Consider the following 14,996-nt stretch of genomic DNA (forward strand, 5'->3'; position numbering starts at 1 on the left):
TGCATACTCAAATGATAATTCAAGCTGATGTCTTCTTAGATTATGATATGGCAAGTATGCAGTGGTTTTTCCGGCTCACGAAGAAAACACTTCATTATAATTAATGTGAGAGTGTTGTCGAGGGGACTTTCATTGCATTTCAGAAGATAAAATATTTTCCTGATCTAGTTTTGCTCCCTTAGAACAACTAGTTTGTTTTTATGTGGTAAATACAATGCTCATGTCTCCTTTTCTACACTGCCTTCTAGAAAGTTGTTTGCCAGATTTTAGGATCAGACCCAGCGAATAAAGAAGGCCATACAATATGTATTCTGCATGCTGATTTTAGTCTTAACTATTAGATAAAAGTTAAAGAGGCTGGAATATTAAAATGCAGAGAACAAAAAGTAATAAGTTTATGGGCTTTGGAGTCAGATCAGTTGTATTCAATTCTAGCTTTGCAACTTGGTAGCTGTATTAATTGATTCAGGCTCCTACAACAGAAGACCATAGAACAGGTGACTTAAAAACCACAGACATTTATTCCCACAGTTCTGGGACTTGAGAAGTCCAAGATCAAGACTGGCAGATTCACAGTCTGATGAGAGCCTTCTTCCTGGCTCACAGATGGTGATCCTCTAGCCATGTTCCCTCATGGTAGAGGAGCAAAGGAGTCCTCTGGGACCCTTTTTCCAAGGGCACAAACTTCATTCATGAGAACTCCCCCTCACAACCTGATCATCTCTCAAGGGTCCCACCTCCTAATACCATCTTCTTGGGGGTTAGATTTCAACATCTGAATTTTGGAAGAATATATTCAGTCTATAACAGTAGCTATGTGACAAGTTATTTCACTTAGCAAGTTATTTTATTGTGCCTAAATCTCATCTTTAAAATGGGGATAATTTCCTCAGTGATTATGAGGATTAAAAGTGTTATTTTTAGAAAACTACTAAGAAGACTCGATAGTTCTATGGACACTACCAAGAGCATTTCCTGACATGTTAATTATTATAATTATTTCTCTAAAAATAAATAGCCAGTGATTTGAAGTCATTCCATTTGACTCAGTCAATTCAACATGACTTGAGAGCACCTAGCATGACAAACAGTCTAGATCTTAGAAATACCAAGAAGAATTAGACTTGGCCTTTGATTTAGTTCATGGACTGTATTAGCCTAAAAAGAGAAAGATACATAAACAGATCATGTCAGAACAGTGGAGCGAAGTCAATAATAAGATGAATTATTTGGTGTTTGCTTAGACACGATTTGTTAAAGTATCAGTATAGACATTTCACTTTGAAATCTTCAAGAACATACTCCTTGTTTTTATCCCCTTAACTGAAGTTTTTTTTTTTTCCAATTTATTTATTTTCAGAAAGACAGTATTCATTATTTTTTCACCACACCCAGTGCTCCATGCAAGCCGTGCCCTCTATAATACCCACCACCTGGTACCCCAACCTCCCACCACCCCCCCGCCACTTCAAACCCCTCAGACTGTTTTTCAGAGTCCATAGTCTCTCATGGTTCACCTCCCCTTCCAATTTACCCAAATTCCCTACTCCTCTCTAACGCCCCTTGTCCGAAGTTTTTGAAAACTAGAAAGCACTTAGGGATTGTGGAATAGAATAGTTAACTGAAGGTGGGACGTTCAAATGGTGCTATCCAGCAGTCATTTTGTAAGACAAGCTTACAAATAAATATAATTACAATTGTAATGAGTGACCTGAGAAAAAAAAGTAGGAAGGTGAGAAAGCCTGTCCTGGCATTTGGAGAAGGTTCCCTAATAATGTGTTGTCTAAGCTGAGAGCAGAAGGACAAATGGCAGTTACCCAGAAGAAGGTATTTTCCAGACAAAAATAACAGGGAATAAAAGCTGCTGTCAAGTGTTTGTCAGTTGCTTTCAGGTTCCAAAAAATAAAAGAAGGGAAGAATAGTTAGTATAATAAGGAAGTGAAAAAGTGGCAAAAATGATAATTATCATATCCGCAGGGCCCTTCACTGACCCTCCCCATATAACATAGCCCCTTTCACTGTGTCCTTCTCTTCCCTTTCACCACATTGCTGTACTTTTTAAAAAATTATCTTTGTGTTTTTATTGTATGTTTTCCTTAAATGGGATGTGAGTTCCATTTAAGATGGATCTTATTTTTCGTACTCATCTCCATAACTACAACACTAAGAACTAAACTTGGGTAAGTCAATGGTGCTCAGTGGATGAAAAGAAAAAGGATTCACTTATTTGTGGAGCATAACAAATAGCATGGAGGACAAGGGGCGTTAGAGAGGAGTAGGGAATTTGGGTAAATTGGAAGGGGAGGTGAACCATGAGAGACTATGGACTCTGAAAAACAGTCTGAGGGGTTTGAAGTGGCGGGGGGGTGGGAGGTTGGGGTACCAGGTGGTGGGTATTATAGAGGGCACGGCTTGCATGGAACACTGGGTGTGGTGAAAAAATAATGAACACTGTTTTTCTGAAAATAAATAAATTGGAAGAAAAAAAAAAAAAAAGGATTCAATGCCGGTAGTAAGAGAAGTAAGCTGGAGGCCAATCATGAAGGGCTTTATACACCAGAAAACAGACTTGAGACTTTCAATTAATTGAAAAAAAAATGAAGAGTTTTAAGTAGAAGGATTTGTCTTTTATTTTTATTTATTTTTTTTTAAAGATTTTTACTTATTTATTTAACAGAGATTACAAGTAGGCAGAGAGGTAGGCAGAGAGAGAGAGAGAAGGAAGCAGCCTCCCTGCTGAGCAGAGAGCCCAATGCAGGGCTCAATCCCAGGACCCTGAGATCATGACCTGAGCTGAAGGCAGAGGCTTAACCCACTGAGCCACCCAGGCGCCCCAGGATTTGTCTTTTAAAATAATCATTTATTGTTGTGTCAAGGATAGATTTGAGGGACTGAAGAAGAGGATCATTGTGGTTGAGATCACTGGAATGGCAGTAGGAAGGATGGAAAATGGAAAATGATAAATTTGAGAATTAGTAAGAAAGTATAATTAACAGGGCTGGGTCGTTGATATGAGAGAATGAGAAGACTTAGTGTGGGATGAACAACTGCCAACACAGTGTAACATTTTAATGAGGAGGAGGATGTAGTTGTGTTTGTTTGCTGCTTGTCTGGTGGAATCTGGTAGAGATTCATTAACTTTCATAAATATGAGTAAATATGAGGTGTGTGAATCATCCAAAGGTGGTCAAGTAAGAACTAGCTAGAGAAGTATCTAATCAGCAAAGAGACATCTGGAGGCCATAAGCACAAAGGAGGAATTGAATCCATGGTAGTAGATGACATTGACTCATGAGAAACTTCAGAGTTAGAATAAAAGAGTGTCTGGACTGTATCCCTGAGGAACTCAGGACAAGGAGGAAGGGCCCACAAAGCAGAATGTGGTAGAACTGAGGGAGGGAAACCTAAAGAACCTGGGTCATGGGAGCCATGGTGAGAGTGAGCTCCAAGAAAGAAGCCGTCGTCAATATGGTGGTTCTAAACACATCTCTAGGACAAAAGTCCTCCTGACCGGTGCATCTAATTAATAAATGTTTAGGTTTTATTTTCTCATACTTCTGTAATTGAGGAGTAATATTGAGGAAAGATTGTTGCTTAAAATTGAATCAGGGTTCCAACAGGACACTGGAAGATGGGACTGTTGACATGGTGGTCCAGAAGAATTGGAGTAAGAATGCCCCAAAGAATAGCAACCAGTAGGGATGGAAAGAAGGCTATAATTCTGAATCACACTGGGGTGTGTTGTATGTCATGAGTATGTTGGGCATGGGCTCAAGTAAGAACTGTTGTCCATATTTTAGTTATTAGCCGTAGAGTTCCAAACTTCGCAAGTCCCAAGCTTGCTGCATTTGGATGGACAGTGAGGGTGGAGGAAGAGAAAAAAGAGTTGAAATTGGTGAAAGAAGTCAGAGAAGAGGAGGAGGAAAGAGTGCCTTTAGGCTCAACACTCGAGAGTTGTTCACAACTAGCAGAACCTTGGCAGGCATAAATGATGTTTGCATATCTCTGCTGTCATTGGAGATAGTCATTGGATTAATATGGAAATTGAATTTCTGATTTATCTCTGGTTCATGTCATTATAGATTCAAGTTGTTAAAGAATGAGTGCATACTTTCTGAGTCATTTTCTTCCAGGAATGGTGTAGCTTGAGACAGCACTTTTGAAATCTGCATTATATCTTTCAGGACAGTACGTATTTGAGGGCAGCCAAAGACTACTGGCATAACTTCGGAACTTATGAAGTTTAAATCTATATTTTATAAACAATTGGACACTTAGCACAGCACTGGAATAAAAAGATGGCTTACCTGTCTTTCCTCAGTAGAGGTCATTCTGATCAACAGTAATCACACTTAAAATAAGTAGAGGAGATGCAGAGGGCGCCATTGTTGGCATATTTCATATGTAAGTTGACACCACTGGAAGTATCAAGAAATGGCCTCTTTCTTTCTCTTTTTGTTAAATATTTTATTATTTATTTGACAGAGAGATAAAGAGAGATCTCAAGTAGGCAGAGCAGCAAACAGAGGGAGCCCAATGCAGGGCTCTATCTCAGGACCCTGTGATCATGACTGGAGCCAAAGGCAAATGCTCAACTGACTTGAGTCACCCAGGTGCCCCAAGAAATGACCTCTTTGTAAATGAAAATTAATCCAACCCAAAGTATGAACATAGCATCACTTCAAAAGTGAATCTCCACATGAATCATCATCTGTGATTCATTCCTCCCCTGTATTTTAACATTGTTCACCTTCATTTATCTGTCCATTTATTTAGCAAATATGTACACACATGCCAAACATTATTATGCTGGTGAATAGCTCAGAGATGACATCTTCCCTCAAAGAGTTCACAGTCTAAACAGAAAAAGAAAAGGCATCAGCAATGACAAGGCACTGTGTTCATGTAACCCCCCGAGTGCCATGGGATTCTGAACCAGACTTGGGCAAAGTTGAGCCTGAGACCAAAAAGCCTAGATGAGAAGGGGGGAAGAGTGGTTTAACCTTACCTTTTGTATTTCTCCCCCCAACAGAATTTCCCCTGAAGAGTGAACCACGTTTTCCCTTTTAAACCACAGCCCAAATCTGATCAAGATTTCCACATGTTGATATTGACAAAAACACCACTTAATATTAAGAATGAAGAGAAAAAAGTTAGAATATACAAACAGCATAGAAATAGTCAAATTTTCAGTCTAAGGTTTCGAACCTTAAGGTAACTATACATTGAGTCCAAAGAAGTAGTTAGTAGTTAGTGCATCTTTGCTCACATCTAGCCTTGAGTTCTGCTCTCTTCAATCCACATCATCTTGGGGAAGGGACATTTGTTTCTATCAGCGGGGAAGGAAAGTTCTAGGTAACTGTCCATTTCCCAGGAAAAACTAAAAAAAAAAAAATTACTTCACATAAATACTTTTATTCTTAATCTCATTCCTGGCAAATGAGAGAATTTTCTCCCCACATCTAACTGATGTGTCTAAGGTACCCAACAAAATGAATTATCTCATGCTCATAGTACAAAAGGTGATGATTTTACCAGTATTACTTTCATGATGTAACACCATGTGTAATATGCACATATACAATACTAAAGGATACTAAAAATTACAGAAAAGTAAGAAAATACCCAAATCATGTTGAAGACTTAACAAAAGAAGGCATTGCCTAACTTCTTAGGGGCTCCTACTGACCCAATCTCTCTAGTGTGAGTACCAAAATAGTGATGTTGATGCATTTTAACCCATCAAACAAAATCATTATTTATTCATCTCTACTGATATAAATAAATGAATGTGGGAGATAGAAACTTTGCTTACTGTAGAATGCAAAATAATACGTGATGTAGATGGAATTAGAAAACCCACATTTGGAAATCATCATTGTAATAATTGATTCAGACAAAAGCCATCAGTGTCTAAAGGATGAAAGTTTAAAGATTAAGAAGATAATATGTAGTTTCAAATATCTCCACGCAAGGGAAATTTGTTACTTTATGGTCAAGAAAGATGGTAGTCAATGCCTTAACCAACTGATCAACGTTCAGTGCCTTCTGATACGGTACACTGTAAAGAACAGGGCACCACTGTTCCTATTAAAATACCATAATCTGAGTTTAAAATGAGGAAACATCAGATAAGCCGAAAGTGGGAGACATTCAGAAAATATCAGGTCTACACGGATCCAAAATATCAAGATCCCAAAAGGTGAGAAAAGACTGACCAAAATATTCCACACTGAAGACTAAAGAGATATGATGCCAAAATGCAACACAATTCTCAATTAAATCCTGGACTGGTTGGAAAAATGTTTTTCTGCTACAAAGGCCATTTTTGGGACAATTGCTCAAATAAGAATGGGTTTCTTGGATTAGATGGTAATTTTTTTAACGTCAATCTGACTTTGTTGGATGAACTAGAGTTATGTAGGAGGAGATTGTTATTTTCTTTTAGAAAATACACATGGGTATTTCAGGGTAATAGGCCATCATGTCTGCAAATTATACTCAAATAGTTCAAGGGGGAAAAATAAATGATAGAGATAGAGACAAATATAACATTTGGACAAAGGTTAATAATTAGGGAATTTGGGAGCATTTTTTTGGTTTGTTTTTTTATTTTATTTTTCTACTGTTCTTGCAACACATTTGTTAATGTTTAAATTATTTCAAAATTAAAAAAAAATTAGTGAAGCAAATATGGAACCAAAAGGTAGGTGGCATTATCTATATTTCAATGTTACTTCATACTTTTTCAAGCAGTATCCTATACTACACTGAAGGTAAAATTACACTTCATTTTTTCTTCATCTTATGTTTAGTGTTCTGCCTCAGTGAACAACAGTTTTTAACAAAACATACACAGGTTGTAAAGTATGACTAATATACAAACTTGCAAAAATAATTTAATTATTAAGAAATTTTAAAAATCTTATTAAATTAAAAAAAAAGTCTTGATCTTATTGCTTTCTTTTTCCAGCTGATATAAATGGAACAATTTAGAATCAGACATTCAGCTTTGTTCTTGAAAGACACAATACAACTCAATTTGCTCACCCTTTCTCTCTTTTCCAGGTTTCTTATGTCAAAGCTATTGACATTTGGATGGCAGTATGCCTCCTTTTTGTGTTTTCAGCACTTCTGGAATATGCAGCTGTAAATTTTGTATCAAGACAACACAAAGAACTTCTAAGATTTCGACGAAAGAGAAAGAATAAGGTAGGCAATTAAAAGTATCAGGTTTGGCAGGATACCAGTTTTCACTGAAAAGTAAATTTGTTATATGAAATAGAGTGGTGCAGAGAGGAAGTGAAGTCTGAGAACCAAAAGATGCAAATATTTCTTTGGTTTTGTTCAATCGAAACTGAAATTGTCAAAAATAGCTTCAGGGAGAAAATGGTGACATGCAGTTCTCCTTTACACAGCAGATCAATGGCATGAGAGTTTTATCAACCTCTTTCTAATGTACTTCTTGGAACAACACCATTTTTTGCTTCAATTATCAAAATATATCATTTCTTACTTGCAACGTGAAAGTGTTCCTGATTGTCTTACTTGACATGTCACTGGCTATAGCTATTAAGTTGTTCCTTTTATCAAACAAATTCCTTTCATCGTTTCCATAAAATACCACCTATTTATTAGTGCTATGACATTCATGTAGAACCATGTGATCTCTTGCTCATGCATACTTTCATGTTTTTAAGATATTTGTACTGAATGTTTTTAAGATATTTATACTGAATATTTATACTGATTTATACTGAATCTCTAAAGATATTTATACTGAATTAAGATATTTATACTGAATATATTTATACTGAAACATAAGAAGGTGTTATTATTGCCTTGTCATACCTGTTAAATGAAACCCAGAAGAAATTGTATTGAGAATATCATTAGGAGACCACAGGAAGTTGCAGAAGTAATCTCATAATTGAATTTGGATGTACAGAATGGAGTTGTTCCCCGCTATTAAGACTTGTAATGTTTTCTTTATGTGCACATGAGCCCAATCAACCCCCTTTCTTCCTCTGGAAAGGAGAGTTTCTATTGACCAGCATATCTATGAGTTTACTTCTTTTCATGTGAATGTGCCAACTGACATTTAAAAGCAAATGGACGCATATGCAAAAGAGAAATATCAAAGTTTATGCAATAGGAGAAATTATGGCCAGAATCTGATGTATTGTAATATTTAAGTCAAAACATACTCAAACCTTAGAAATAATACTCTGGTTCCTATAAGATGCATTTTTAAGGACTTCGAAAGGATTTAATTTTTTTTGAGGTTTTCTTGTGGTTTCTGAATTATTCACTGCAATTTGCATGTTCATAAAATTTTTTAAAGCCCTAAGCCCATGATCTCTCAACACTGAGCATTAAACATATTCTAAAGTAATAATGAATTCAGTCATGTCTGACTCCCTCATCATGATAAGTACCCAAATCTCAGTATCATGGAAGGAACATCAAGGACTGTGATCCTCGAGTAACTCATGGGTGGGATGAAAACAGTGTCTGAGCTTTTATTTGATCAAGTTGATATGAAAATAAAAGCACATCATTGGTATATTGAAACATATTTTAATAGAGAGGTTCACTTTTCTCTATCTCTTTCTCCCCACCACACCCCCATCTACAGTTTTCCTTATACTTTTCTCCATCTTTTTCTCTCTCTTTCCTCCCCTTTTTTCTCCCTCCCTACTGCCTACTTGCTCCTCTTTCCTCTAATGACACTTGGCACTGGATGAAACACTATCACAGGACAAAAAATGCTGTATCACAACAGTGAAGTTCCTGTTTTCCTTTCCCTTAAAAGACTGATACAAACGATTTTTCCTTCTAATGTCATTAATCTGAAGTAAAGTAATACTTATTTCCCTTTCTCGTTTTGGTTTGCTTTTTCACTTTTATTTTTCCATTTCTCTGCCTTTCTCCTCCTTCCTATACAATGTAGAATGTATCAACCAGGTGCTGGAAAATATTAGGGATGTGATGTACAAAGGGCGATTGAGAGTTCACATTCCACACCCACCACACATCCAACAGCCACAGTGTCCAATGGGTAACAGAATAGACTGTAACTGTAGATGCTCAGTTTTGGTTCTCCTTTAAAAAAAAATATCCTACCAAAGTAGCTCTTGAGTTTCACTCCCAGTAAGATTATCAGGATATATAATGAAGCCCATAACTTTTTGCTCACAGAAAGACGACAAGATTAAATTTTCTAATGAGTGGCTCTCTAGGAAAATATAGAAATGCAAAAATAGTAATATCTTATTATTTTCTAATGACCAGTTGAAATATTCAGGGAGTGAATATTGTAGTGGAGATTTAGTGCAAGAAAATTTAGTGTTTTGTTTTTAGTTCATTTCATACTTGGGGGGTTGGATACCTTGCATTGTGAAAATTGATTAATTTGATACATATGTATGTGTAAATGATATATGCAATTAAAAACAGTTGTGCAATTATATTTACTCATATATGACTTGATTTTCTGGTTTCTCAATCCCTCTTGGTCCACTTTACCTTCCCACAGACAGAAGCTTTTGCATTGGAGAAGTTTTACCGTTTCTCAGACACGGTAAATTCACTTTCTTAACTCTAAGTAGAGGAATGTGGTCATCAGTGAAAAAAGCAGAGAGCGTATTCTGCACCCATGCAGTGTTTGGTGGGGAAACACAGCCCCTTGCACAGTTAAAGTTAAACAATCATCATGCCTCTTCAGCTAAGGATATATTCTCTTTTTCAATCTCCATTTGTCTTCACTCACTCAGTAAAAATATTTAAATATTATCCTTCATCTAACCAACTGAGTTATTTGATTGGTCAAAATGATCTTTAAATATACATTAAACAAAAATAACACATATAATCTTATAATAGTCTACATGAAAGAAATAGTCATTTGTCTTGACAAAATTAGTTCCAAAAATTCATGAAAATTTATTTGTACAAATAAGTTCTAAATGCACCATTTCTTGTCAGAAAGTAGAGAACTATAAATAAGGCAAAAATAAAATACTTTCTCCAATGTATGTATCTCTAGAATCCCTTCTTAATATTAAGAAAAGTTGAGATTCTTTATAATAAAGGGGCAATTTTGGTTTTTGATAACAGGATCCTTTGAGATGTTTGATTAAAAAGAGATCACAAGGTCACATGTCCAGTATAATAGCTGAATAGTTAGAAAGGTAGTCTATGCTAGAGCAGATTAGTTTTTGGAATTGACCACTATAATATAGCATTCAATGATTGCATTTAAACATACTCAAGCCAAGAATTTGGGCTGGGAAATAATAAACAGTCCAGTCTATTAAAACTAAATTTCTAGGGACACCTGTGTGGCTCAGCTGGTTAAGTGACTGCCTTCAGGTCATGATCCCAGCCTCCTGGGATCCAGTCCCACATTGGGCTCCTTGCACAGCAGGGAGTCTGCTTCTCCCTCTGCCTCTGCCTGCCACTCTGTCTGCCTGTGCTCACTCTCTATGACAAATAAATAAATAAAATCTTAAAAAAAACCCAAAAACTAAATTTCTGAAATAAAGTGCATTTAAACAAAGCTCCCCAGATGATTCTGCTGCACATCTTGGTTAAGAATGGATATAACATTAGATGCACAGACCAGAAACATGTTACATTCATCTAATTGAAGGTTTCTCAATTTCATACAATGTATCTAGAGCCAGTATTATTTTAAAGCACTTACTAAGTTTTCTTATATTATAACATGTAATCATTCAATTATTTTTTCTACTAATATTATGTATCTGTTCCCAATATAGCTAGGAATTCCCACTTCACCTTTATTTTTTCATCCCTGTGGGGAAAAAATTCACTTGATCCAATTACTTTTACTTAATTATCTTAACTATAAATTTTGACAAATTTTAATTGCTTTGTGTTTGCATAACACAAATAGCTTCTTTGCGAGAAAATATATTTAAATTTCTAGTAACTAAGCAGTTAATGCCTATAGGAGCTTTAGTATAAAAAATACATTTAATTAAGTAGTATTGCTTTACAAGAACAATGCACAAAGAAGTCTGATGAAAACTTAGGTTTACTTCAGCAGCAATCAATCAATACTTGTTTTTTAAAAAGAAACAGTATGGTAATGCAAAGACATTCATTAGAAATTTATGCATTCCATTTATTTTGTAATTATGCAAATTTGGGGGTGATCATTTTGACTTTTTGAAAACTATTTTTCTCAACCTAATGACCCCCTGGGCTGACCAAATTGATCGTTTTTAAAAAAAATATGTATTTTGCTTAGAAACAGAGCAATGTAAATCTTTAAATCGACATAATCTAAATGAGTCTAAATGAGCTAAATGTTGGTCCCAAGCCCTTTATCTTCACGAGTACAGACTTAACATAGTTTCCCCAAGCACTCTAAGTTGGCACAATAGGCAAAGTAAATAAAATAGTCTCAATATAAAAAGTTTGTTACAGCAGGGGACCTTACACTATTCCTAGGAAAGTTTTAACTTGGTTCAGCATTGGCTTAGCATTATACGGAATCTCTTGTATCTGACCCTTTCCCTATTAAGGTACAAGCGGTCTTTGGTGAAAGACTACAAGTTTGCTCTTGCATCCAAAGTTCCCCACCCCACACTGCCATAGCCTGCTGTGTGCTGATTACCCACTGCACCATGTCCTAGACGCTTCTCCCCAGTGCTGTATATGTATGGGTGTATGCATGATATGAAAATACTTTGGTCAGAAGTTTGCTCTTCCCACGTGTGATATCATCACTTTAGTCCCGCAAGGGTATAAAGATGTGCCAAAATGTTTCTGAATCTATGTTCTTTTTTAAAAGAAATGGCTGATACGGGGTTGCATTGCATTTCACGTAGCTTCTCCTGCATCACGGTGTACTGATGCAATGGTTTGCGGAGAGAAGACATGACCCACGGTATTCTAGCGCCTCTAGCTTCCTGCTTGTTATTGTGTAGTCATTATTATGTACATGCTCAGATGAAATATAGGTGGACCGTTAGTTCTAGATTTGAGAAAGAACCACTAAGTTTAGATTCTGCGAGCCACGATGGCTATCTTTTTACGATTAAGATATCACTGACTGCGTTTTGACTATCTGTACAAAACTTGTCATTATTTTATTGACTTACATGTTTACATGCTGTCTTACTTCAAAAATAACTCAGGGTAATTTCTAAGGATAACAAATGATTGCTTTTACTAATGTATATCTGAATGACTGATTTACAGGGGTTTGAAATTTTATCCTCTCAGGTAAAGCAGATATTGTAAGAATTTAATGATTTCCTGCACACAAATATCTGGAGTTTGTGTTAAATACACCTAATTCTTAGAGCTATGTCCCTTTGAAATATCTGATTAGGAAAATAGTATTCAACAAACTAATATAATCTCTACTTAATCTAATTTTATATGCATTATAGTGAATTTCATCTCAAATTAAACTAAAGTGTACATACTGCCTTCACACAAATTGTCTATTTATAATGTATTATTTTATGTTAGTCCATAATTCTGAGTTCACACTAAATGAATCTAACATACTGTGCTAGGGCTAGATATATGGGTGTTTAAAAAGTATTTTACTGATTTCTCATCAATCTCCTAAAATGTATGTATTCCATTTTTATATTGTTTTAAGTGTTCATCTTTTTAAGCTTACATTTTGCCATTTAACAACTTCCAGACCATTTCTGAATCTAAATTCAAACATGAACTTGGCTAATTCATAACTAATTCATGTGTCATCAATAATAAATGCAAAATTCTCCTGGGAATTAGATTTCAAAGAATTTTATATTGACAGTTGACTTGTAACTATGAAGTATCTTTAACGTCATCTATAATTATATTTTTTAAGCTTTCCAAATTTCAAAATAATATAGAAATGTATATAAATGTATTAAACTGAATGTTTTATTTTCAACTGGTGTTTATTTTGGAAACAGAATTTTTAGTTTATTTACATAGTTCATCTTACTTCAGCATTTTCTAAGCGATGGTGATTTTTCTCAGCAAAAATAAGCTATTGTTATGTTCCTTAATAATTTTTTTTCAAAATCCACACATTGAAATCATGTAAGTAGAAATTAATAGCAATTCACTTTTCCTTCCTTTGTCACTTTCCTATCTGGCAATTAGAAGTTACAGAAAATGATTTCAACAGAAAGACCTCTGGCATAATTACTGAACATCTTGAATGTATATAGAACACACAAAGGCACCTACCAGGGAAGAAACATTAGGATGAAAATAATGTATTTAATGGTGTTGTATCTCACAGCAGTTCACACAATAAATCATCACTCATGCTATCTTAGAGGATCCATGTTTTATTACCACTCATTAGTAAGCTTCATGTCTTCACCATTTCCACACCCAAAAATAAGATTTTTTTTCTTTGGTCATTTTTGAGCACTAAGAAGAGGATAGGAAATTAATTCTTATCTCACATGTATGTTAATATATATCTTTTTGTGATGGAAATGAAACAATTCAACTGAATGACAAAGTCTATGCTTGGATTTTCTATTTTTAATATTTCTAGTTATAATATACATGTTAGTATGAGTCAGTCTTTGGCCTAATCCTCTAAGAAAATGAAAAATCATATGGAATGTTTCCCAGTGTGGTATCGATGCTTAATTACTGAAACATTTTTCTCACTTTCAAACTTAGTGAAAACGGGTCCTCTTATTGAAAGAATTATATACTAACTAAATGGATTTTTACATTTTTCATTGCCTACCCTTCTAACTTGCTTAAAGCATATTAGGAAGGTTTTATCTGTGAATAAATTAAGCCATTTCTTCACTTTTACCTTTTTAATCAGCCATGTTCTTTTGCTCATTTTTAGTTCATTCTATTTAATATTTTAATCATTGCCTATATTTTGAGTTGGAAAGTGCTTAACTTTATGAATATCAAATATTGGCTAACACATAGTGTTGGATACAAAAGTTTTAGATGTTTGTCTAAACCCTTTGCTCATTTGGCCTTTAGTCTATTAGAAACTCGAGCTGAAGATGACTGCAGAAAACTGAATTATGCCCAAGAAATACTTGAGTACTAATTAGAATAAAGAATATCACTGTACAGCTAAACATACATAAACACAGGGTAATTTTAAGACTGAGTTTTACAAAACAAAGAAATTACTTTAATTATAAAATAATTTGATGCTCCTTCTAATAGAATAATCTAATATTAATAGTAATCTATTGGAAATGTTTCATCCATTCTTAAAATTATTATTTTAAGTGTAGCCTTTGTTGGGGGGGACTGCTATAGCCCAGTGATTTAACTGCACAACGACAAAAAAAATCACGTGATTTTTCTGCAGTCCGAGGGTCCTTGTTCTCTCCCTCATTCTCTGGCCATCTGGACTGTTGGGCCAGATTGCAAGCTGACCCAACAGAACTGATATCCTGTTTCTGAAGAAGCAAGATGTATCCATGTGCCTTATCTCACGGGCACATCCAAAATACTTGTGCTGTTTCATAGAACATGTTCAAAACACTGATGACTCCTTGATTGCAGAAACTAGATTTGCAAAGAATCTTAGCAGTCAGATAGCAAAACCCATCTATTATAACAGTATGACAGTGAAGGTTACAGCAGAAACATTATCTCTTCAGTTTTATGCCCTTGGTTAATTTTTAGTGCAACTGTACCCAAGTGCAAGGCCATTTGCAGAGTCAGCAACTGGGCCAGCCTATTTTACATAGTACTTTGTTGAGAGTTTGGTATTTAAAATACCTAAGAGGACAATGATTCCAGTTGTTATTTGTAGTTTCCTTTCAGGTTGTGTATTATGCATAATAACACAATTATAATAAACAAAACATTGAAAAATACAATAACCTTAATTTGAGTACTTTATTAAGCATTTTATATTCTTTCCCTCACCCTAAAAAACATTGCTAGATAGTGCTATACTCTTTCCCTGGGATAAGAAACCACGAATTTGAGAGTTAAATAATGAAGGTGAT

General features: G+C 35.1%; 1 protein-coding gene across 1 annotated transcript in view; it reads left to right on the top strand.

Moving 5' to 3' along the window:
- Nucleotides 1-14,996, top strand: part of GLRA3 (glycine receptor alpha 3) — a 193,447-nt gene that overhangs the window by 169,485 nt on the left and 8,966 nt on the right. The window contains exons 8-9 of the mRNA XM_044225074.1: nt 7,069-7,212; nt 9,539-9,583. Coding sequence (XP_044081009.1) covers nt 7,069-7,212; nt 9,539-9,583 — 189 coding nt within the window. The remainder of the gene's footprint in view (nt 1-7,068; nt 7,213-9,538; nt 9,584-14,996) is intronic.

This window comes from Neovison vison, chromosome 11, assembly GCF_020171115.1.
Source record: "Neovison vison isolate M4711 chromosome 11, ASM_NN_V1, whole genome shotgun sequence".
Lineage (NCBI taxonomy): Eukaryota > Metazoa > Chordata > Mammalia > Carnivora > Mustelidae > Neogale > Neogale vison.